We start from the raw sequence: 26740 nt of genomic DNA, 5'->3' as shown, positions 1-26740 counted from the left end.
ATAAATATACATAGTATGGTTATGGGTCTATATTTGTATCTAATGGTAGCCTTCTCTAGGGAGGGGTGGGGAGGCAGGGGAAAAAAAGTGCACAGTAGAGAACAAAAGAAAACTTAGAAGGAAGCACAGAAAAGTAGGGTATCTTTGAAAACAAGGTGTAGCATTTATTACATAGTTTTTTTAAGTAAATAGTGTGAATTGGAAATCAATGATTTTGTGTTGAATCCTTTTTTTATATTGTGCTGTGTACATGAAAAAATTTGTCTTTTTGTATTTAAGTTCAGAAGGAATAAAAAATTTTAAAAAGAAAAATTAACAATCAGCTCTGGGGAGCCAGTCAACCAATCAACAAACATTTATTAAACACTCACTATGTGGCAGACACTCCACTAAATGCTGAGTTACTGTACTAAGCCAGTCAGAACTGGCTCTTTCAATACTCCCAGGGCCTGAAACCCACAGATCACCCCCAATCCTACCAACACCATCAACCAATCCTTTCTGCCATACTCTGTTTTCTCCACCACAGCCACACAACTTTTATGCAGAGCTTTTTTCCAAGAAAGGAAATGGACTGAGATTCTTCCTCCCTTCCCTATTCCTCTGCATCTCTCCCAAGAGATGGTCAATTATTGAACACATGGTAGCAGGAAGAATGGGGAGGAGGAGCAAAAGGAGGACCTCAGAATCTGGATTATTAACTTCTGATGTACAAAACAGGCATTGTCTCTGCAGACAGAGTCTACTTCTCTACATTACTGGTCCTTAAGAACTCTAATAGTCCATGGACTGTTTATGGGTCATGTTCCATCTTCCTCTTATCAACTTCATAACTTTATAAATTTCATCTAGAAAAGATCTTATGAGTTACCACAGAGAAGTGAAGTAATTTGTCTGAGACTGTACAGGTCACCTAACTTCTAGCTCAGCTGTCTTTTCACCTATCCAAGCAGAGTAGTTTTAAATTAGAGTCACAGGACAAATTTTATAACAGGGAAGCGTGGAACTGAAAGGAAATCAGGAAGAGGCTCCTTTTCACTCAATTTGTTTGTCATGGCTTCAGGAATCATAATTTCTATTTTGCCCTTCCTTTCCTATTGGGCATAAGAATTTGCTCTACTCAGTCCTGTAAGGGAGAAAACTCTGCTTTACTTGTTGCTCTTAGGGATCTGAGGTGGTCAGAATCCGGAAATATGTTTTGTTTTTCCCTATGTAAATTCCCAAGGGTACCATATCTCTGCAGTTATTGGACTCGAATTATTCTAACCATGAATCAGGGAATTACTCTCATACTTCTGACTTGACTCTAATGCTTCCCACTATGTACTTTACTAAGTCATCCATTTGTACTTTGTTGCAGGTTCTGATAAACAAAGCCACAGATATGTTGAATGTCCCAGCTTTCCAATGCCCCAGTCAAACCTTCCATCTTTTTGAGTATCACCTCCTCTTCATCTCTGTTCTTAGTCTCATAGGACAGGGATCAGGTAAGTCTCCCTGTCTTTTTCTTCCATTCTCACCCTTCTTTTTACCTTCATGTCTTTTCTGCTCAATTGAACCGGCAAACACTAAGCAATGATTATGTGCTAGACATAATACTTCAGCTGTTTAGATGCCACACTTGTTCATTGAAGTCCACTAAAAGCCAATTAAATCAGATTTCTATTTTTACATGTTACCTCTTAATCCTAGCCAGTTAAATTTAAGTTGCTGCTGTTGTAATATGACCAATTCTACTCATTCTCACTATTGGAGAAACAAGGCAAAATAAACATGTCTGTTCTTGTTGCATTATTTGAGAGGAACTAAAATGTATCTTCTTCACCAATTATGTCTCCCAAGCCTCTCATAGTATTTGAAATTTATCATTTTGGTCACTTCCTTGAATGAAATCAGTGAAAGAGTCCATTAAAATATGCTCCTTCCTTTTTTCTTACTTTCCTTTATTCAATCCTTCCTTTCTTACAAATATTTATTCATTACCTGTGCAATAAACTATATTCAGTGCTGGAGAAAAACAATAACAATTTAGATCCTTTTCCTTACCATTACTGATAAATGTAAGAAAAATTAGAATGTGTGCATATTTCAAGGATCTTTGATTTCATTGGTTTGGGCTCACCTTCTCACTATCGAAGAGGACTTCCTGCTTTACATCCACACGTGCAGACTAGGTTTAATACTGGGGCATTGGGTGTGTGTAAAACTCCTTTTGGTCCTGAGCCATGTAGGGCAATTTAGAGCTGAACCTATCCAAATTTACCTAGGCTGGCTCTTGGAGAGCTCACAAACCCATAGTTTCCAGACTCCTCTTTTTCACTTTTTTTTTGTGACATCTGGAAAATATATGCTCATTTTCCATTTTTCCATGTTGTTTCAGATTTCATAGACCATATTGTCACAATCATATTCTCCAGTTTTTTCAAAACTCTGGGAGATAATTAATATGGACTCAATGACTTTAATCATTGTGCTTAGGTGAATTTTTGAACTTAGGTGAAATAAGAATATTGAACTTGATTAGACAAAGTAAATTCTACTCCTTACTTATCTTATTGTCCTACTCCCTATTGATATTTTAGTCCATCCTTCTTGGTGTAAAGATTGGGAAGAACAAGAAAAAAGGATATAAGTAACTTTGCCTTCTATCCTTCATATACATTAACATTCTCATCAGTCTGAGCATCAGTCTTGTCATATCTAATGAAGAGTGGTACAAGCATCAGGATAGTAAATAGAATCCTTCAGGGCCCAAGATCCTTCTGTACTTTAATTACCTGTGATTTTATCAATATGAACATTTTCTCCATTGGTCTAGATCACAACTCTTTCATGACTTCTGATCAACCTATATTTTCAAAATATTTGAAGGGCTACTATAAGAAAGAGGAAAGTAGAATTAATCTAAAAAGCTATGAAAGGCAAAAATAGGACCAATGGACACAAGCTACAGGGAGTGTGATTTCAATTCAACATAATCACTTTTTAATTAGAGCAATCCCAGAAGGGGATGAGTTGCTTTTTGCATAAGCAGGGCCTCAATCACTGGTAATGAACAAATAGGATCTAAATGATCACCTCTAAGGAATATTGCACAGGGAATTCTGGCATATGATGAAAAGTTGTACTAGACAACATCTAAAATCCCTTCCAATACTACTATTTTGTTATTTTATGTTGTAAGCATACAATTCTAACCTCGTGACGTTTCTCTGGTGTCAGTGAAAAATGGAGAAGTTTCTGTCCTGGGCAAAGTAGCTGAAGATCAAGAAGTGGCAATATGGAACCTTCCATTCTGTACCTAATTCAAGCCCTATGCCTTATATTGACAAACATCCATGGTTAATTGACCTTCTCTGGTTATCCCTACAGGTCAATTTCAGGTAATTGGCCCAGATGAGCCTATTCAGGCATTGGTGGGAGAAGATGTCATTTTCTCCTGTCATGTCTTACCCAAGATGAGTTTGGAGAACATGGAGGTGAGGTTCTTCAGGAACCAATTCTCTTCTGTGCTTCTTCTATACAAGGATGGGAAAGAAGAAAATGAGAGGCAAATGCAGGAGTATCAAGCAAGAACCCAGTTTGTGCAAGATGCCATCACTGAAGGGACAGTCTCCTTAAAACTAAAGAACATAACCCCTTCAGACATGGCAACATATGGATGCTGGTTTAGCTCTAAAACTTTCTATCAACACTACACTTGGGAGCTACAGGTAGCAGGTAAGCTACTTTTTCAATGATGCAATAACCTTACCTTCTATATCTAAGCTCAGTTAGCTAGAACATACAACTGATGGGGCCACGCTGCTAGTTTTCATATTCTTTGATAAAGAGATGGAAACAAATCCACAAACTAGCCCAGTGCTAGATAAGCTCTGTTTCTGAATATCCTTGAGATATGGTTTTGGTTTAACTTTATTTCCTGTTCTCTGCAGCTATGGGTTCAACCCCTCTTATCTCTCTTGAGGGATACAGAGATGGAGGCATCTTGTTGGTATGTCAATCAGCTGGGTGGTTGCCTCAGCCAAAGGTACAATGGAGACAGGATTCAGGACAATGTTTGTCATCAAACTACACTGTAGTCCAAGATGATCATGGCCTCTTTTTCATAGAAACCACCTTTACTATGAAAGAACATTCAAATAAAAACATCGTGTGTTCAGTCCTGAATTTTGCCCTCAAACGAGAGAAGGAATCCAGAGTACAGGTATCAGGTGAGTAGAGTGGACAGGAAGAAAATAAAAGGGAAAAGTGCTTGAATGGCTTGGAAGAAGTTATAGATTTATGTCCTCTTGAAAAAATAGAGGCTGAGGGGGAATATATTCAAAATATATAGTCAGAAATGATTTGGAGAAGGTGAGTACCAACATTTTTGCTTGTCAAATATATGGCAAGTTTAACTAGGCAGTGAAGCAACTGTTGAGCAGCAATTCATTTTATGAGTAATGAAAGGAATTAATACTTTAATTAGCATACAGTTTGTTGCTGGGATAAGAATGAGGGAATTTTAGGAGGAAATGACAACTACATCCCAGAATTTATGAGGGGGGAGAGAGAAGATAACAAACAAGGTGGTAGTAACTAAATGCATTTGCAATTGTGAAAGAAGTCCTTTTAGGCAAAATTGAAAAGTCTTTTATTCAAAGATATCAAGTCTTTACTGTGTCCTTGCATAGTTTGTTACACTTTATTTCTCCTTCAGTAGGGGTTGAGGGCTTTCTGTCATTAGTTCACCATGTGGCTCAGGGATTGATTAGTCCATCAATGTGTTGCAAAGGAATCATAATTTTTATTTTTTCCCATAGTTTCCCTCTTTGATACTTCTTCAGAAATATCGCTAAATCTGAACTTCCCAATGTTCATTAAGTTTTTAAGTTTGTTTGCTTCCTCTTATCTTCTGACAGTTGTCTTATTCAGTATTTAAGAAAATCGGAGATGGTTATTACCCTTATTACATTAAATTATACTACCTTCTTATTATATTACATTAGACCTTATTAATATTCTATCAAGGCAGTTGATTGCACAGTAAAATAGGAACAGTACAATGAGGCTTACGACAGAGTTGAAACAAAATACGTGGTTAACAAATCATACAAAATACAAAACATTGTCTTAAAAACAAAGTGGTAGATGTAAATTCATCATACTGAAATAAATTAAAGAGAGAATAAAAACACAAGTTTAAACATCTTAGCAAGAATGAAAGATCATAAAAAAATCTTTATCCTTTTGAAACTATTATTTTCATCAGTAGTAAATGTTTGGTAAAAATATTCATACTTACAGATGGGCATCAGTATCTTAAGAGTAGAATTTTCTGTGGGCCATTATTACCAATAATTTTACAAGGAACTAGGATAAAAAGGACTTAGCTTTATGCTTATGTTTTATTCTTAATTCTGGCCCCTACATCCCTTTCCAAAAGGGCCATATCATTGTAACAAACAATAGACAATAAACATAATTGAATAATCAGGCATATTAACGTCCATTTAGGCAGCAAGTATCTTGTTCCATTGTCTTGGGCTTATGCCCACCTCATGAAGTTGTCTGCTTCTAGGAAATACATTTCCTTTCAATCTGAATCAAAGGTGTCTCTCCTAGACCACTAACAACAAATTATCAGCTTTGTTTACTCTGCTTACCTTTGGATATGCCTTTCTACCCTAGTGGTGTTTTTTTTTTTTTTCTAACAAATTTACTTACCAAGTCATGCACTGCCCCAGCAGTGGTTTGTTAGGTATCACTGCTCAAAACTTCTAGTGACAAGACAGCATAATTTAGTAAGACCTGGCAAAGCCTAATCATATTGGCCTTCCAATAATTATTTCATGGGGTGAAAGTGTTATTGTGTTAAACATAGACACAAGGAAGAACATTAGCTTAGAGTGCCTGTAACTCATCTGAAAGTTTTGAGAGTTCCAATGTTTGTAGACCATTTTTTCTTTCTACTGTGCTTGAACCCTGTAGAGGACATGGACAATGCAGTTTGTGGGTTATAAAATATTTAAAGAAAAAGAAACAATTACACAAACAAATAAAACCTTCATGATGTGACATGTAAAATAGGTCCTTCTCTCACTTAGTATTTTTGAAGAGTCCTCTAATAGAAAAGAACAAACCAACAAATTAACCATGATTTAAAAGATTCTACACAAAGCAATTCAGAATGTGAAAACCTCAATCTAACTTCAGAATTTATAGGAAATTAATAAAACATATGCAAAGCCCATGTATTTGGGCATTTGTATGAAATTCATCTGTAGATATTAAAACGGACATTCTGGGAGAAATTCAATATCTTGCTTCACTTTTTTCAGTTTCATTCTTTATTGACTCCAGGATCGAATTTCAAACACATCATTTAATATCATCATCTTTACTTTGTCATCTGTCACTGTTTTAGCTGGCACAATAGCACACTTTCTAAGACTACTGACATGGTTGCAACTATCAATAGCCATTTAAATATATTCTTTGCCCATTGGAAAACTTTAGGATGCCAACCACATGTATTCCAGTTTTCAAAAGTAAATAAATGGACTGATGTTTTGACCTTTCTCAAAATAAGGTTTACTACTCAATTAAGAACAAATAAGAACTAAAGCAATTTACATTTTTATAATTTCTCCCCTTTGAGGATATATGTCATCCTAACATCATGGAAGGAAGGAGAGTTATTTAGACAGAAATAATGTGAAATTGTAAGGACATAATCATATATAAACACACAACTATTAAACCAATAAATAAAAGATATGGAAAGTCTAAAAACTCATTTGTCCAGTTACCTAGATTACGAAATTGAAGAAAGAAGTAGGGAATGAAGGAAGCAAGGAAGGAAAGAAGCAAAGAAGGGAGGAAGCAAGGAAGGAAGAGAAGAAAGGAAGAAAAAAGAAAGGAAAGAAGGGAAAGAAGGAAGGAAAAGAAAAAGGAGGGAGAGAAGAAGAGAAAGAAGGAAGGAGGGAGAGATGGGAAAGAAGGAAGGAAGGAAAGAAGGAAATATTTATTACGCACCTACTCTGTGCTAAGTACTTTACAAATATTAATTCATTTGACCATGATTCTGGGAGCTAAGTACTGTTGTCATCCCTTCATTTTCTAGTTGAGAAAACTGAGAAAGATAGAGGTTAAGTGACTTGCCCAACATCACACACACAGTTGGTAAGTGGTTGAGAACAGATTTGAACTCAGGTCTTCTTGACTTTAGGCCAAATTAACACCTAGCTGCCTGGTTGAGAAGGGTAAAAATACAAATAGCAAGGTCTTTTAACCCTGTAGCCTTATTATAGTAGGTTTAGTGTTGCCAGGATTTTTAAAAGAAAGATCAACTATAAAACATTTGCTGTTCTGCCATAATGATCAGAGAAATTTATTATGAAGGGAAGAGGATGAAGTCAGGCAAAAGTGTATTATGCTATATTCCATTAAAAACAGTACGATGGATGTAATTCAAACATATATGCTCTGACATTTTGATGGATCTTTGAACTCATTGGTGTTGCTTCTCTCTCCAACAGTCCAGATCACATACCATCAAGACCATCTCATCTTTTGAGAATCTTGTTTATGCCCTTGTGTGATTCTTAAACAAGGAGTTTACTTAAGATTATGGGGGCTTTTCACTAGATCTCAAGCACTAGAAATTCTTCACTCTTATCATATTGTAATTCTCTTCCACAAGTTTTGTATGGACTAGAGATGTTGACACATGTATGTAATCCCTGAGTCTGGGGAGGCTGAAACTAGTAGATCACTTGAGTTCAGAAATTCTGAATTATAGTCAGGTTAAAGTCAATAACGTGTCTGCTTTGAATCTGGCACTTATATGGTAAGCCCCACAGGTAGGACCACAAGGAAGAACAGACTACCTAAAAAGAGAGTAAATCAGCCTAAGTTGAAAAAACAGAGCATGTTAAAGACTTCAGGTTGAGAATTATTGGTTTGGGGCATAGAAGAAGCCTTTGCAATTTCATCAGAGACTGTCTCAAAAAAATAGATATAGATATAGATATAAATATAGATATAGATATGCACCTGTATCTCTCTATCATGTGATAGACCCCTCCATCCCTTACTATGCCTCTCTATCACTCTTTGGATGGCCCTCAATTTTCTTTCTTCATAGAACATTGTATTACAAATATTTGAATAATATTTTATTTTTCCCAATTACATGTAAAAACAATTTTGACATTTTTTTAGTTGAGAATTTCAAGTTTTTTCCCTCCCTCTTCCCCCCCCCAAGACAGCAAGCAATTTGCTTTAGTTTATATGTATGCAATCATGCAAAACATATTTCCATATTAGTCATGTTGTGAAAGAAGACCAAAGAAAAAAACTATGAAAAAATTTTTTAGTGAAAAATAGTATGTTTCAATCTACATTCAGATCCCATAATTTCTTTCTCTGGAGGTGGATACCATTTTTCATCATGAGTCCTTTGGAACTGTCTTGGGTCATTGTTTTGCTGAGAATAGTTAAGCATTCACAGTTGCTCATTGTATAAGATTGCTATTACTCCGTACAATGTTCTCCTGGTTCTGCTCACTTCACTCTGCATCAGTCTGTGTAAATCTTTCCAGGTTTTCTGAAATCAGTCGGCTTGTCATTTCTTATAGCACAAGAATATTTCTTTACAATTATATACCAATATTTGTTCAGCTATTTCCCAAATGATGAACATTCCCTCAGTTTCCAGTTCTTTGCTACCACATAAAGAGTTGCTATAAATATTTTTGTGCAAATAGGTCCTTCCTCCCCTCTCCCCCACCCCAGACCTAGTAGTGGTATTTCTGAATCAAAGGATATGCACAGTTTTATAATGCTTTGGGCATAGTTCCAAATAGCTCTCAAGAATGGTTGGATTAAGGGCAGCTAGGTGGCTCAGTGGATAGAGCACTGACCCTGGATTCAGGAGGACCTGAGTCCAAATTTGGCCTCAGACACATAACACTTACTAGCTATGTGACCCTGGGCAAGTCACTTAACCCCTATTGCTCAATACACACACACACACACTCACACACACACACACACACTCACACACACACACATACACACACACACACAGAAAAAGAATGGTTGGATTGGTTCACAACTGTACCAACAATGCATTAGTGTCTCGATTTTTCCCACATCCTTCAAACATTTGTCATTTTCCTTTTCTCTTACATTAGCCAATCTGATAGGTATGACATGGTATCTCAGAGTTGTTTTAATTTGCATTTCTTTAATCAAAACTAATTTAGAGCATTTTTATAAGACTATGGATAGTTTTGATTCCTTCATTTGAAAACTGGCTATTCATATCCTCTGACCATTTTTCAATTGAGGAATGACTTATATTCTTATAAATTTGACTCAGTTCTTTATATATTTTAGAAATGAGGCCTTAGAGACATTTGTGAAAAAAAAAAAGTTTTCCCAGCTTTCTGTTTTCCTTCTAATCTCGGCTACATTGGGTTTTGTTCGTATAAAACCTTTTAAATTTAATATAATCAAATATTCCATTTAATGTCTCATAATGCTCTCCATCTTTTTTTTTTTTGGTCATAAATTCTTCCCTTCTCCATAGATCTGACAAGTAACCCACTTCCTGCTCTCCTAATTTGCTTACCGTTTCACTCTTTATGTTTAAGATATTGGTCTCCACCTAGTTTCTGCCATTGTTTTCCAATTTTCCCAAGCAGGTTTTTTTTTCAAATAGTGAATTCTTGTCTCACAACCTTTGATCTTTGAGTTTATCAAACCCTAAGCTACTATAGTCATTTTCTGCAATGTATTGTGTACTTAATCTATTCCTCTAATTCACCACTCTATTTCTTAAACATGGTATTTTAAGATATAGAATCACACAGCAATGCCAGGAGAATATTGTTAAAAGGATAGACCTTTATTTCAGGGAGAGCTTGAATTATTAAAAGTATTATGGTACTTTCTAAAGGCAATTCAAGCAAACACTTTTTTTGTCCTTAAAATACTTGTTTACTAATCTGAAAAGAAGTGTTGTATTTAGATAATATTTCATGCAAAACATGCTCTAAAAGTTACATGAAATTTGACTTTTATAAATCCAGTAGTAAAAAGTTGTAATGGTTCTTAATGATTTACTTTAAACAAAGTTAATATATCATGATATTACAGAAAGGATGAAGATTTGAAACTTAAATTCTGGTATCAAACTTCTTATCTACACAATTCTAAATATTAATAGGAACTACAGGGATTAATCGTGATTTCCATCACTTTTACAAGCATGAAACACTAATGTTTCATTTCTTGGAATTATTTTATATTATGTAACTTAAGCTATCATTAACTAAAAAGAAATAAGTAGGAAGTAAACAAGTCAAAGAATATGATAAATTGTTAGATATTTAATGGCTGTTAAATATTCAATAGTTAAATATTTAAAGGTAATTCAAGCAATGCTTTCTTCCTATTCATTTCTGGGCCTAGATTATTATCTATGCATAATGTTTAAAATATGTGTGTGCATGTGTATGTATATGTGTATGCATGTATGTAAACATGCATGCATATATGTACACCAATGTGCTAACTGTGCAAGGTTATTTGTCCAAATACATATTAAATTCTAGACAACAGCATTCTGCATGTTTATTCATATATCATTTAGGAGGATCTATAATATTGTTGGGCCTGATGAATTCAGTACAATGCCAGCCAGAAATAGGAGCATCCGGAGGACCTCATCATACAGAATATTTTTCCACTGGGATTCTGCCAGGCCATTCCACTAATGGATAGTGATGGTAAAGTTTGAATATGGTCCTGTCAACATATTATGTCTATTCTCTGAAGAACAGACTAGTCAAGTGTAAAGAGGCTCATCAACCAAGTAGACTGATCACTTGGTGATGAAATTTTTGGCAATGGGAATCCATGAAGAAAAATTCAAAATGGTCCTCACTATTGTGCCACCTCCTTCTACTTTTACACTGATAACGACAAAGAACAGGAGTCTAAAAATAACATGGTTTTTAGGCCATTGAAAAACATTAACTTAAAGGGAGCTGCTCTGAAGTCAATATCCTTATCTAGTGAGCACTAAATTATACTAGTGGTCTATTTTGACTTTCTAAGTGAAACCTAAAGAGAAAAGGAAGTGGCAGCTAAATAAAATGAAAGGAATGGAATGTGAGCTAATGGTTCACAGGATCTCCTTGGAAAGGCAAATGAAGAAGTTGGTATAGTTGGTTTTATTATGCATTCAAGGATAACAAGAAATGTTATTCATTTGGTCATCTTGATCATGATAAGCATATACAAAAGATCCACGATGAAAATAGCTTCAACTTATGCACCAATATCTGTTGCAGAGGATAAGGAGGAAGAGAAATTCAGTGAATTTGATAAGATTTTCCAAATTAAATTGGTACTCATCTTAATACAAAGATCAAAGGCAAAAGAAGGCACAAGAAAAGATGATAAAAATATGGAAAACATGGTTCAGGAGTAAGAAAAAAAGAGATTAAAAAAACCTTACAGACTATACAAAAGTGTCATACTTACATACTATAAATATTTTATTTACAAAGGGGTTCAGAAGACCTTGGACACAGTAAGCACCAAAAAAAAAATTCATTAAAAAATGAAATTGATTATATTTTTACTTCCACAGAAGGACTAGTTACCCATGTGGGAATTATTTCTGATACAACTGTCAGTTTATAATCATAACAGGGTGTATGGGTTCCTCATGGAGGACTAGCACTTTTGGTATGAGGATTTGCCAAGCCCTTTTAAGGGCTGCCCATTTACCATTGGTGTCCACCTGTCACACAACTCTCACCTGTGACTCCAAGAAACTATAGCATGTGCAGCAGCCACACTCTAGCAAAACTGTCTCAGCAGATGGATTAAAAGAAATTGAGGGTAATTAACTAGCCTCAAGCCCATGAGTAATTTAGGGAAATGTGTATTTCAAGAATATAAAGACTTATCCCAGTGGAATGGGCAGATGAGACAAATTTGTTCCAATGGCCATGAAGGTGGATGAAGTAAGCACTGTGGAGTGGTAAGCGCTTGGTCAGATATTGAAGATGCCAACGTCATCTGCTGCATCCCAGGTCATTGCCAGTTGTCTTGACTTTTGTCTTGCCACTGGAATTCAATAATTCTGGAAGAAGTAGTGGGGCTGACAACTTTGTGCAACTTTGCCTCACTTAAATCTACTTCACAAACAAGTCAAGATACTACCCCATGATGTCATTGGCCCTCTTTAAAAACAAAGGATCAGGAACAACAACAACAGTCATAATCATGACCTTGTTGGAGGAAAGATCAAAAGCAATATCAAGCAAAAAGAAATTATAAAAATGATAAGATAATGAATGAAATGAAAAGAACTCCAACCTGACCTATTTAAATAAACAACTGATACCAAAAAGATGAAAAAAGAATAGTCAACCAATAAGCTTTATTAAGTGTATGCTACATATCAATGTATCAGGCACTGTACCAAGTGCTGGAGATATAAAAAAAAAGTCAAAAAGAAAGTCTCTGTTCTCTAGAAGCTTACATTCTAATGGTGGCGACAGTATGCAAATAACTATGTACAAACAAGATCTATCTTCTATCCATCTAGCTATTATGTACACAAATATATGTATACATATATAATATATACATGTATGTATGTATATATTTGACATTATCTCTTTATATTTTTATATTACCTTCATATATATGAAGTTATTTTCATTTGATATTACCTTCATCCACAAATATACTACTTCATATATGTGTGTGTGTGTGTGTGTGTGTGTATATATATATATGAAAACAAAAGCTACATATGAAGGTAATATAAAAATGTCTATATGTATATATATGTGTGTGTATATACATACATATAGGTGTATGTATTGTGCATAAATATATATACACGCATACATATAATAACAAAGAGAAGGAACTTAAAGAGAAGGGATATATTGGGACAGGCTTTTTGCAGAAGATGGGACTTGAATATGAGATGATTTGAAAAATAGGAAGGAGCCAGGAATTTAAATGCTAAATAGGGAATTTTGTAATTGATCCATTGAAAAAAAATTATCATTATTTCCTAAGGAAGTTTAACTGACATTCATTAGAGGCCACAAAGAAAAGACCAAGCCAACCTAGAAATGCACTCAAAAGCAAATATTTGTTGTCCTTACCCAGAGGAGACATAGGAAAGAGAAATGTAATTTATAGTAATATATAATAATTTTTTATTTATAGTATTTATGGTAAAAATGGGTTTATAATTTATAGTAAAATTATAGTAAATTAGTAAATATAATAAATTATAGTTAAATTATAGTAAAATAATTTTTAAATGGGTTTATAATTTATAGTAAAAATGGGTTCATAAAACTTTACTAAAGATAACAGTGGAAGAGTATAAGCATTACTATCTCATAAAAAGCAAGAAGCTGTTAAGGGAAAAACAAGGCAAAGGAAATTAAAGATCCATCTAAGCAAAAAGCTTCTCGGGGCATTTAAGTATGAAACTGGAAGGTTACCTTTTTAAGTGAAACCTGAAGAGAAAAGGAAGTGACAGCTAAATGGAATAATGGCTCACAGGAACTTCTTGGAAAGGGAAATGAATAATAAACAGTAGAGAAATTTTTATTATGCATTTAAACACCAAAAACTTCATTGGGCAGCTACGTGGTGCAGTGGATAGAGAACTGGACCTGTAGTCAAGAAGACCTGAGTTCAAATCCAACCTCAGACACTATCTGTGTGAGCCTGGGCAAGTCACTTAAACTGTTTTTCTCAGCTTTCTCATCTGTAAAATTAGCATAATAATACCTCCTAGGATTGTTGTGAGGATTTCATGAGACAAAAATGTTAAAGAGCTTAGAACAATGTCTGGTACATAGTAAGCACTACAATTAGCACTCAAAAGACATTCCAACCCCATTTGGTTAAAAATGCAAAATTAAAATGGACAGATGTTTATAACAAACTCTTCTCCATTAAGAAGAGAGTAGCACAACCAGCTCCTTTTGAGTCTAACATCATAATGCTGACAGAAGTAGAAATGACCCTAAAAATAAAAAGGGTATAAATAGATGGACTAAACTGAATAGACATAGAGGAGGTCTATGCTAGAATTAACACTATTTTGAGGGTGTTAAGGGATTGATTCTTAAGGTATTTGAAAGAAGGGAGGATACTAAAGTTTCGGCAAAAATCTTAGATCTTATAGTTACTAATCAAAATGATGAAGAAAACATTCCACAAACCCGTATGTCTAATTTCTCATCTCTAAAGCCTCTATGAGGAAGTCTGCAGAAGAGGCAGTTATGGTGTAGGAGATATAGCGACAACCTTGGAGTCAGGATGACATAAGTTCAATTTTGACCTCTGACCCAGCCTATGTGATCCAAGTTCTGTGACCTTGGGCAAGTTACCCTCCTAATGACCAAAGACAACTCTCTAGCATTGTAAATTCTAGAGCAGGTGCTTATCTGAATTAGTAGAGGGAGTTTTGTTAATGGTAATACTTCATACCAATGAAATTCCAGGTATAGTCCTAAATCTACATATGCATCAAAAGGCATCCTTGATGAAAGAATGACAAGTTCTCCCAATAATACTCTTCAATTTACAGGCACATTTACTTAAAAGTATAGTAAGTACAAGATCACAATATGCTTTTTTTTTTTTTTTTTTTTTTTTTACCATATAGAAGCATTAGATTTGGTAGAACAAAACACTGCCTTAAAGGCTTTCCAGTGTGTCCTGATCCTATGTGAAAATCACACAAGATTCCTTATAAAATGGAACAAAAGATACAACTTTGATGAATCTCTGCTTATTAACATCAAGCAAGGCAATGTTTGCCAATGGTATTTGACATCAATATAAAGAATTCTAGTGTGGAATCAAATATGTAATATCTCTTAAAACATGGATTTTTACAATCTGTGGAAAAGAAATATCGATCATGACTTTATCAGAGATAACCTATAAAGATTTCCAGGTATTGAGATAGAAATAAGGGGAACCAGAAGTGAAAGAACATAATAATGAGTGGCAAGGCATAGGAGGAAAATACATTTCTTGGGAACCTTTGGTTGGTTTCAGAAAGAAATTAAAGGCTACCACAGGGGTGGAGGCTTCTTTCCAGGGTTCCAGAACTTTACAGAGTACAAAAATGTAACATGTACTTAGAAACAACTGAACTCATCACCCAGTTTCCAAGAAGAGAAAAGTTAACTGGTCTCTGCCTCAGTTTCCTCCTATATAAAGTAGGATATAACAATGTTATCTATTTCACAGTTATATTTCAGTAGAAAGAGTACTAGACTTGTAGTCACATGACTAGAATGCAAATCTTGGCTCTTATACCTAACTGTGACTGTGATATTGGTCAAATTCTTTTAATTTCTCTGAGTTTCTGTTATCTGAGAAGATTTGATTAAATGAACTATAATTTCCTTTCCAGTTCTGGATTTGTGATCATTTAGTCTATAATCTTAGGTATCTAGTCCAACCCTTCATTTACAAAGAAAACTGATAGTCAAGTAAACAGTAGCCAGTAAGCAACAGTGATGGCATTCCACAGTGGAGTAGAAAGGATATTGGACTTGGAATCAAAAAGACTTAGGTTCAAATCCAACCTCAAATATTGAGAAAGTCACTTATCTTCTCAGTACCTCAGTTTTCTCATTAGTAGAAAAAATGAAGTCAGCCTTTTTTTTTTAATTTAACATTCATTTTCTTTTTAATTTTGAGTTTCAAATTCTCTCCCTCCTTCCTGCTTCTCCCTGACCCATTGGGAAGGGAAGTAATATGATAGCCATTATACATATGAAGTCATGCATAATATATTTTGATATTTGCCATGTTGCAAAAATAAAAAGCAAAATAATTAAGGTGAAAAAAGTATGCTTCAATCTTCACTCAGGTCATTAGTTCTTTCTTTGAAGGTGAATTTCATTTTTCATTATGAGTCCTTTGGAATTATCATGGAACATTTTACTGATCAGAGTAGCTAAGTCTTTCTCTTCATCATTGTCAGAATATTGCGGTTACTATGTACAATGTTTTCCTGATTTTGTTCACTTCACTTTGCATCATCAGTTTATTTAAGTTTTCACTAGTATTTCTGAAACCATTGCCTTTGTCATTTCTAATACCACAATAATGTTGCATCATATATACTACAACTAATTTAGTCATTTCCCAAATGATGAGCATATCCTCAATTTCTAATTTTTTGCCACTACAAAAAGCATACTACATGTACAAAAATATTTTTGTATATAGAGATCATTTTCCCTTTTCTTTGATCTTCTTTGGGATACCAACCTAGTATGATATTGCTAGGTCAAAGGATATGCATAGTTTGATAGTCCTTTGGGCATTTGGAGGAGAGCTCAGGGGAATCCCTCCCTTTACTCTGCCATCCTGACTCTGCTTCTGCTTTGGGTTTATCTTCAAATTCCTCTCCAGAATAGTTGGACCATTTCATAACTCCATCAATAGTGCATTAATGTCCCAATTCTTCCATCTCCCCTCCAGCATTTGTCATTTTCCTTTTCTGTCATTTTAGCCAATCTGATAGGTGTGAGGTAGTATCTCAGTGTTGTTTTAATTTGCATTTCTCTAATTTAGAGTGCTTTTACATAACTATTGATAACTTTGATTTCTTATTCTGAAAACTGTACATTCATATCCTTTAAAGGAATCAATCTTGATAATCTTTAAAGATCACAGAAGCTATAAAGGTATGCTGCTTTGATGCTCTGACTTCTCTTTCTACTACACCATGCCAACTCTGAGTGCCTTACTTGTAATAATTCACAAGCATATCACCATTTTTATGGACACAATCATTATTTTGATTATCAGTATTATCAATAATTTTCCAAAATACTGAGATTGGCTCTGATTTGTCCTGGGGTTTTATGTGGGTATCTTACAGATCAGTTTTTCCAGACCTCCCCCTGGAGTAACGCTTTCCTTCTGATGATGTTTCTCATCTTGGCTGCCCTTGTTTTTCTCATTTTTGACTACTATAATAAAGGTAATGGGAATGAAGAGGGGAGGGTACCGCAAAACTCTTTGTGACTTTTTACTATTGCAATGCATTTCTTTTATTCATTTTGTTTTTCTCTTTGGGTCTTAACCATACCTGGGGAAATGGCTTCTGGGATAGACTCATTCTCAGATATAGTTTTATTTCTTGCCATTGGATTTGGTTTCCTTAAAACATTCTCCCTTTCTTCAAATCTTAATCTGTCCAAGTTATGTTTCACACATAGTTTTGTACTTCTCTCTTTTTTTTTAGAAAAAATTAAGAAAAAGCTGGGTAAGTTTTATTTTATTATTTTGTACCAAGTTTCTTTTGGGGAAGCTCTATTTCTCAATGTTATCTCATCTCTGATTCATTGTTTTTAGACTTAAAGAAAAAAACAAAAGAGGCAGGTAAGAGAACAACTTCCCTCTGTCAATTTCTCCTTTCCCACTTCCACCCACATCATATTTTCATCTCCTCCCTAGTTTCCAGCCTCTTTTCCTTCCCTGCCCTTCCTTGTACCCAGTCCCAAAAATAACATTTAGCTCTCTGTTTTCAGAATGGATGGAAGCCACTGAATATTCAGGTAACTAAAACTGTTTTTTTTTTTCTTATGGTCTTGCTTTCCATCTCTTCCCAGCCCAAACACATCTCCTGCTCTCCTGCTACTTCCTCTTCCATTATCCCTGGCTCCAAAATAAACAGGTTGGGGAGGAATGCTGGTATTTGTGGCCCAAGCCTTCATTGTTGGAAAAGGGTCACTAGAGCAAATGTGGTATGGGGCCAGTCTGTAGGTCAAATGAAAAGCTCTATTTGAGTTGGAAGAGGACAATGGAAGAAAGCTGTGCTGGGTTAAGGGACAGAATTGTTTATTAGTGTCATTATCATCTGGAGTTATTGGGTAATTCAAGAGTATATTGTATATTTTCTAATCAATTAATAACACTACATCCTCTTTCTCATGATTTTTGAGGCTTCGACTCAGATAATTAGATATTATTTAATAATATGGAAAAACATCTTTCTCCATAAGCAGTTGTTTACATTTCTTTATATGCAAGATAAAATTTATATTAAAATTATTGAATATCCTATCTGTTAACAATAGAATCAGCAATAAAACAGACATAGATAATTATTGCAATATATTAACTGTGATAAATATCACAGTCAGAGTCATCACATACCAACAGTCTATTGGTAGATGACTTCTCTTCATTTCTGAGAACATAGTCCTATACAATTCATTCAAGATGCCAAATAAAGCAACATGTGAAGACACAGGAAAATCTGAAAAATTTTTCATCTTTTTCCTAAGATAAAGATTAAAAAGTTTCCATCAAGAAAGAATGCCTCTCCATCTTCTTTCTCTCTTTCCTATCCAATTATCTCTGGTCATGCCAGAAATGCAATCTCTTCAGCCCCTCTCATGTCATCACTCTGAAGGGAATCTCCAGACTTGTTCCTCAAAAAATTATCTTTATAATGGTTCTTTATGAAATAACAGTTGGTGGTCCTAACAAGAAAGAAGTTTCTCATCTTCTTTCTGTTTCTCCCATAATTTATCTCCATAAATCTCACATATTAAAAATAAAACCACATATTCTCTCTGATTCTATAGAGAAAAGCATCTCATAGAATAACAACTACAATTGTTTCAGACTTCTATGCTCTTAAAAAAGCAATAAGTATCTATGGACTCTTTCAGACAGGTTTTTGAAATAAGTGTTATATTGGCAGTAAAAGTTTTTAACCTTGTGTCCATGAAATTGTATTTTTAAAAATGCATTGATAACTATTTCAATATAAATTAGTTTTTGTAATGATATGCATTTTATTTCATGCATTAAAAATATTAGGAGAAGGCATCCATAGGATTCACCAGACTACCAAAAGTTAAAAACCCTTGAGTTTCATGGTCCCTGATGTCTCTTCCCTCAAGAAGTTTTTGGTCTCTTTTCTTTTGATCCTTCTTTCCACACTCTCTTCATGCAGAAATTACTTGTAGAGGAGTCTCAAGTTTTTAATTGTTCTATATTACTGAACAATTAATTTTAGGGAAGAGAAAGGCAGTCAATAATAGCTAAAGGGAATATTTGGGCATATGTTTTCAAGTATGCAATAATCACAAAGGATAAGGTAGGAGAAAAAAAGCTGGTGGAAGAAATGGTCAGCAGAACTCATCTGAGACCAATATCACTTGGCCTCAATTGGAAAAACTGTCTTATTCTCATCTCTCTCTCTTCCTCTCTCCTCCCCTAATTTCTCTTCCTCTTATTCTTTATCTCTTTCCTTTGCTTTTACTGCTGTATTCTCTCCCTTTCCGTTATCATCACTTCTCTGGCTTTCTCGGTGTCTCTGTTTCTCTCTTTCTCTCATTTGCCCTCTTTTTATCCTACTTCCTTTCCTTACCCCTTGTTCTATTATTCTCATTTCTTCCTTTTGTATTTTCTTTCTTTCTCCTCCCAGTGGAAGTTACTCTGGATCCAGATACTGCTCATCCCAAACTCCGTGTATCTGAAGATCAGAAATCAGTGACCTATGAAGACACAGAGCTTCCAGTGCTTGAAACTGAAAAAAGATTTGAGTTTCCATGTGTGGTGGCTTCACAAAGTTTTTCCTCAGATCAACATTATTGGGAGGTGGAGGTTGGGGAGATGAAGAGGTGGTACTTGGGAGTATGCTGGGATGGTGTGAAAAGGAAGGAAAGGGAAATCACATTCTCCCCTGACAATGGCTACTGGGTTTTGGGGGTGTGGAATGAATATGAGTATTTTGTATTCGACCCCACTAGAAAGGCCCTCACTCTCTTAGTACAGGCCCGTAGAATAGGAGTTTTCCTAAGCTTTGAGGCCAGGGAAGTCTCTTTCTTCAATGTGACTGAAAAATCACACATCTACACATTCACTAATTGTAGTTTCCATGGGAAAGCCCTCTACCCATATTTTTGTCCTCGTAAAAGTGCCAATCCTGAACATTCAATCCCCATGTCAATTTCTCCTGTGTTAACTGTGCTTTATAGAGATATTTCTCAGATCAGTAGTGATGATGTTCCTAGCCCACAGACAACACAATGTCTCCTTTCTGGCATCTCTTGTCACTCCAAGAGACTTTAATCCATATTTGCTTTAGTGTTTTCAAGGTTCTTTTCCCAGAACTCCCTTCTTGGTTGCAGGGACCCAAGCACTTTTTGAAAGTGTAACTTAGTAGCAAAAGAACTGGATTTTGAGTGGGAGGACTTTGGTCCTGGCCATATGCTATTTGACTTTAGAAAAGACAAATGACAACTCTTCCAAACTTCAGCAGCTATTCCAATCCATATCCTTTCTCCTTTATATTCCAACACTTCTTCCTTCCTCTCCCCTTAGCAGAGAGTCTCAACTCCTACTTGGGGGAAGGTCATTGACAATGTTTGCACCTCCTGAGATACTACAGAGAATGTTCTGGAATATAGATAAATGTACTTAATGCATCATAGTTGATGTGTTGAGGATGGGGTAGAGATTGAAATAGGAAAAACAGGAAAGTTCCCTTGATCTTCTGACCTTGGATCACTTCTAGTGGGAAATATAAGTTATGGCTCAGCTCTGAAAGGTTCTACATTTTGAGATGGTGCAGAAAAGAGCTGGGTGGTCCATTGGCCCATCTCTTCCATGATGTAGGTTATGTGGTTTTACATCAAACCTGCATCAAGAAAGACTGGCCATTGATCCAGGCAAAAGCAGCCTACACTCAGTAGACTTGAAAGGAACAACTCTAACTTATGAAGCTTTCAATTTCCAGAACATGTGACAATTAATTCTCTCTGTCTGCCTCTCTGTCTCTCTCCATCTCTGTGTCTCTGTCTGTTTCTGTCTCTATCAAGCTATTCTGCCCCCCCCCCCCCCCCGCCTATTTCTGGAACTTTCTATGATGGATGAAGAAGAAACACCATCGTCTGGCAGTAATGACAACTTCAAATACAGGTGCTGCCTAAGGAAGCCTGAATTAGGTTCTCAAGCTGGCTGCCTTTTCTGTTGTAGTTCTCACCTGAAGAGTGATCCTGAGAGATGGACTTTTCAGAAATGTCTACCTTTGGAGTTTGGGAATTCCTGGGTTCTTCAGGTGATGCCTACTGTACTTTAGGAGGAGAGTTAAATCGCTACTATAACATTTAGTGGAGAAGATGATCACTAATAGGAGAAGCACCCTAACTCCTGACCTGTCTGGCCAGAATACAACTTTCATGAGGAATCTGTTCAGATATCAGAGTCAAGGAGAAGGAAAAATGTGTTATTTAACTGAATATAGGACAGCGATCCTGTAAAATATTTCATGTTTGGATACCTTAGATATCAACATCTCAGAGGAGTACAACAGTGCAACAGTAGTCACAAGTTATTGCCTCATGATTACATCTTTATTAACATGTGCTTTGGGGTTATTTGTGGTTTATGCATTTCTTTTGTACAGAGTAAATAAATAGTTGTCCTCTATCTGATCTACATAGTATTTTGGAATGCCTTTCTATACTCCTTTGTTGGGGCAACTCTAAACATGAGCCATATCCAAATATTGGGAGTTGAAGTTCTGAAAACCAGAAAGAATGTCTTGACTTGCAATTGAAAACTTATCTCCTGCACTCCCAGGGGAGAGCACTACACTGAAGTGGCTCAGTGTGATGTTTTAGGAGAGGTCAAGTATCACACTTCATTCTTTCCTCCTTTGGTACAGTCTTCAATGAAGAAGTGTCACTTCTTTTTAAGGCTAACCCCTTGACTTATGCACTTGATTCCATTCCATCTCTGAGACCTTGTTGTCTCACTAACTATATTTTTCTCATTTTCAATCTCTTCTTATTCACTGTCTCCTTCTTTGTCACCTATAAATATGCCCAAGTTTCTCCATCCTTAAAAATCCTTCATTTAAAACTATTGTTTCTTCAACTATCATCTCACATCTCTTCTTTCTTTCACTGTCAAACTCCTAGGAAAGACCATTTATGCACATTGCCTTGGATTTCCTCTCCAGATCATTCCAAGCTATTAATTTTGACACTATTCTTACCCTTCTCTACAATACTTTGGCATTGATTGTTATTAGACTGTTCTTTCCACCTTATTCTATATGTCTTTATAGACTCTCAGTTGCTTGAGTTCCCTCTTTATCCATAGCATCTTTTCATACAATGTCCTCTTTGGAATTGTTACTTTGTTTTCTTTTCAAAATTTAATTCATGAGCTCTTCAAATTCCTCCTTTTCTGTCTTCTGTAGAATTTTAGTCAGGGAAATATTCTCTATCTTACATTACATCCTTTGAAATGTCCTTTCCAAAGCAAGTTACTTACTTCCTGGGAGAAGGAGATGGACTCAAAATTCAGAAAGAGACATACTTGTTTTTTTTTTAATCACAGTCACTGTGTGGATTTTTTTTTTGTCTATGCTTCTTTGTTAAAGGGTTGGATTTTTTTTCTCTCCATTTTAATTTTGGGAGTGGGTTTGAGAGGGAGAAGGGTTAGCAATAATGATTATTTTTTAAATAAGAATTTAATTTTTCCCCAAATACATATTAAGAAGTTTTGAACATTTATTTTTACAAGACTTTGAGTTCCAAATTTTTCTCCCTCCTTCCCCTTCCCTCTTCTGAAAATGGTAGGCAATTTGACATAGTTTATACATATGCTATCATGTAAAATGTATTTCCATATTCATCACAATTGTGGAGAAGAAACAGATCAAGAGGAAATAAAACCATGAGAAAGAATAAAGCAAGTGAAAAAAATATGCTTCCATCTACATTCAGAATCCATCAGTTCTTTATGGATATGGACAGCATTTTGTACTTGTCTTGGATCATTGTGTTGCTGAGAAGAGCTGAGTCATTCATACTTGATCATCACATGATGGTGCTGATACTGTGTACAATGTTTTCACGGTTCTGCTCATTTCACTTTGCATCAATATGTACAAGTCCTTCCAGGTTTTTCTGAAACCTGCCTGTTCATCATTTCTTATTGTATAATAGTATTCCATTACATTCATATAGCACGGCTTGTTCAGCCATTCCCCAATTTCAGGTATCCCCTCAATTTCCAGTATTTTGCCACCACAAAAAGGATTGCTTAAATATATTTGCACATGTAAGTACTTTTTGCTTTCTCATGATCTCTTAGGGCTACAGACCTAGTAGTGGTATTGCTGGATCAAAGGATATACACAATTTGATTGCCCTGTAGACATAGTTCCAAATTGCTCTCCAGAGTGCTTGGATCAGTTCACATTTCCACCAACAGTGCATTAGTGTTCCAATTTTCCTACCTCTTCTCCAACATTTATCATTTTCCTTTTTCTGTCATGATAATCAATCTGATAGGTGTGAGATAGTAGCTCAGAGTTGCTTTAATTTGCATTTCTCTAATCAAAAATCATTTAGAGCACTTCTTCATATATGATTTCTTTACCTGAAAACTGCATGTTCATAACCTTTGACCATTTATCAATTGGGAAGTGGCTTGTATTCTTGTAAATCTGACTCAGTTCTCTATATGTTTGAGAAATAAGGCCTTTATCAGACACTTGTTGTAAAGATTGTTTCCCAGCTTTCTGCTTTTCTTCTAATCTTGGTTGCATTGTTGTTTTTTGGTTTGTTTGTTTGTTTGTTTTTGTACAAAAGCTTTTCAATTTAATATGATCAAAACTATTTTATACTTTGTAATGCTCTCTATCTCTTATTTGGTCTTGAATTCTTCCCCTATCTGATAGGTACCATTCATTGCTCTTCTAATTTGATTGTTTCATTGTCTATGGTATCTTTTAGCAAGATTTAGTTTCCTTTCTTATCTCTTTTAATTAGGTATATTTTCACTGTTACTTTGTCTAAGATCAGTATTACTACCCCTGTTTTTTTTTTTTTACTTCAGCTGAAGCATACTAGATTCTACTCCAGCCCCTTACCTTTACTTTGTGTCTCTTTTTGCTTCAAGTATGTTTCTTGTAAGTAACATATTGTGATCTACTCAGCTATCTGCTTCTGTTTTATGGGAGAGTTCATCCCATTCACATTCACAGTTATGCTTACTGTGTATTTCTCACCATCCTATTTTTCCTCATATTTGTCCTCCCTCTTCTTTCACCCTTTCCCATCTCACCAGTGTTTTGCTTCTGTCGATCACTTCACCTGATCTGTCCTCCCTTATGTCAGTCCCTCCCCTTCACCTTTGCTTAAACTCCTCCCCTCCTACTTCCTTGTCAGGGAAGATAAATTTCTATATTCAACCGATTGTATATATTATTCCCTCTTTGAGACAATACTGAGGCAAGTAAGGTTCAAGCAATGCCTATCGCCTACTGTCCCAACTTCCTCTCTGTAATAGGTCTTTCTCACCTCTTCATTTGAGACAGTTACCTCATTCTTCCTCTCCGTTTCTTCTGCACCCTTTGTACTCCTCTTTCTCATCCCTTAATTTTTTTTTGTCATTCACTCAAATACACCTTTATCCTCTGTGTATACTCCTTTTTTTTCTGTACTGTAAGTGATACAATTTTGAAGAGTTACAAGTATCATCATCCTTCTATGTAAGGATGTAAATAGTTTAGCTCCATTGAACCTCTTATGTTTTCTTTTCCCTTTTTTACTTGTTTATGCTTCTCTTGGGTTTTGATATTGGAGGTCAGATTTTTGGTTTAGTTCTGGTCTTCTCATTATGAAGGCTTGAAATCCTCCTATTTCACTGAATGACCATTTTATTCCTTGATGTATTATACATAATTTTGCTGGGTAAATGATTCTTGATTGTAGTTCTAACTCCTTTGCCCTCCAGGATATCATGTTCCATGACCTCCAATCCTTTAATGTTGCAGCTGCCCCGTCCTGTGTGATCCTGATTGTGACTCTCCTATATTTGAATTGTTTCTTTCTGGCTACTTGTAGTACTTTTTCCTTGATGTGATAGTTCTGAAATTTGGCTATAATGTTCTTTGGGGTTTTTATTTTGGAATCTCTTTCCTGAGATGATCTGTGGATTCTTTCAATACCTATTTTGCCCTCAGGTTCCAGGACATCAGGGCAGTTTTCCTTAATAATTTCTTGAAAGATGCTGTCCAGGTGCTCCTTTTGATTGTGGCTTTCAGTTAGTCCAATGATTCTGACATTGTCTCTCCTGGATCTATTTTCCAGGTCAGTTGTTTTTCCCATGAGGTATTTTACATTTTCTTCCATTTTTTCATTCTTGTGAGTTTGTTTGCTTGATTCATGATATTTCATAGAGTCATTAACTTCAATTTGCTCAGTTCCAATTTTTAAGGTATTGTTTTTCCTCAAATAGCTTTTGTACTTTCTTTTTTTTTTTTCCATTTGGCCAATTATACTGTTTAAAGAGTTGTTTTCTTCAGTGGATTTTTGTATCTCTTTTTCCATTTGCCAATTCTATTTTTTAGAAGTTTTCCACATTGTTGATGTTTTTCCTCCATAACTCTCTTTCATCACTCATTTCTTTTCCCAATTTTTCTTCTTTCTCTTCTATATGATTTCTAAGCTCTTTTTTGAGCTCTTCCATGAGTTCTTTTGGGGCTTCAGACCATTTCCCACTTTTCTTTGGGCTTTTGCCCATAGATGTTTTAACATTGTTGACCTCTTCTAAGTTTGTGTCTTGGTCTCCTGTCACCATAAAAACTTTTTATGGCCAGATTTTTATTTTGTTGTTTTCTGCTCACCTCTTTTTTTAATTTGTTTGTTTTGGCCTTTCTCCTTTCTTTTTAATTTGAGATCTGCTCCCTGGATGAAAGGGGAACTGTCTCTGACTTCTTGTGCTAGTGGCTTCCAGCCTTGACTGTTTATCTGGTGCTGCACTGATGTTGTGCTGGGGCTGGAGTAGGGGTAGAATGGCACTGCTGGAGGACATACGGATCTTGCAGCTTAGCTGGTGCAGAATTGGAATCCTAGTGGTAGTGTCTGGCATGTGCTGAGGCCCAGTGGGGTGTTTTTGCATTTCCCAGTGTCTATACTAAAGCACGTGCAGTCAGGCCACTAGATTATGCATGTTTGCCCAGGGCAAATGGTGGTTCTCGGAGCTGTGTTCTGCTGGTTCCCTAAGATATGTGGAGGATCCTGGTGTTGGCATTTGCCTCCTCCACTACAATGGAGCTCAGGATCTCTCACTGGTTTGCTGAGGTGGGGCTTGCTGCTTGCTGGGATGCTTCTGGTCCTTGACTGTGCTCCCTTTTCAGTGAGTAGATGTGAGCGAGATGGACCTTTCTTGCCAATCCTCTAAGTTTCTTGGGCTAAAAGACTGTTTCACCCCATCTTTTTGCTGGCTCTGCCATTTCAGAATTGGTTTCAGGGCTCTATTTTATTGTTGTTTGGAGCTGAGTAAGAGAAGTTTCAGAGGGTAATTGCTTACTCCACGATCTTGGCTCCCAGAAGTCCTGATTATTTTAAAAACGGCCATTAACATTTTTTAAAGGACACAGAAGAGAATAAAAGGAAGGTCAGAAAAAAACATCACAGAAAGGCAGGAGAGTTCTAAAATTAATGTGTTAAAGGGTGGAGCCAAGATGGTCAAGGAAAGGAAACATACTAGGCAAAATCTTCAAACATTCCCCTCTAAATCAACTTTAAAATAATGTGCCAAATCTGTTTCTAAAGAGGTGCAAGCAACAAAAAGTTGGGGTGACATTTTTTTCAGCCCAGAACAACTTAGGAGATCAGAAGGATAA

The 26740-nt window shown here is 35.7% G+C and overlaps 1 protein-coding gene across 1 annotated transcript; it reads left to right on the top strand.

The window, feature by feature from the left end:
- The first annotated feature begins 1384 nt into the window (after positions 1-1384).
- Positions 1385-20163, top strand: LOC114027691 (butyrophilin-like protein 3). The gene is made up of 8 exons (XM_027841768.1): positions 1385-1487; positions 3373-3720; positions 3936-4214; positions 16955-17056; positions 17321-17341; positions 17431-17457; positions 17607-17633; positions 19517-20163. Exons 1-8 carry the CDS (start codon positions 1385-1387, stop codon positions 20161-20163), a joined length of 1554 nt encoding a protein of 517 aa, XP_027697569.1.
- Positions 20164-26740: the final 6577 nt, after the last annotated feature.

The sequence above is a fragment of the Vombatus ursinus genome, unplaced genomic scaffold (genome assembly GCF_900497805.2).
Source record: "Vombatus ursinus unplaced genomic scaffold, bare-nosed wombat genome assembly UNPS02014863.1, whole genome shotgun sequence".
Taxonomy (NCBI): domain Eukaryota; kingdom Metazoa; phylum Chordata; class Mammalia; order Diprotodontia; family Vombatidae; genus Vombatus; species Vombatus ursinus.
The sequence above is the reverse complement of the archived record's forward strand: the minus strand, read 5'-3'. Positions and strand labels throughout refer to the sequence as shown.

Coding starts and splice junctions, on each gene's coding strand:
- LOC114027691 (XM_027841768.1), top strand. CDS start 1,385: ATGTTGAATGTCCCAGCTTTCCAATGCCCCAGTCAAACCTTCCATCTT. Junction 17,458..17,606: donor GAAAAAAACAAAAGAGGCAG/GTAAGAGAACAA, acceptor CTCTGTTTTCAG/AATGGATGGAAGCCACTGAA. Junction 17,634..19,516: donor GGAAGCCACTGAATATTCAG/GTAACTAAAACT, acceptor TTCTCCTCCCAG/TGGAAGTTACTCTGGATCCA.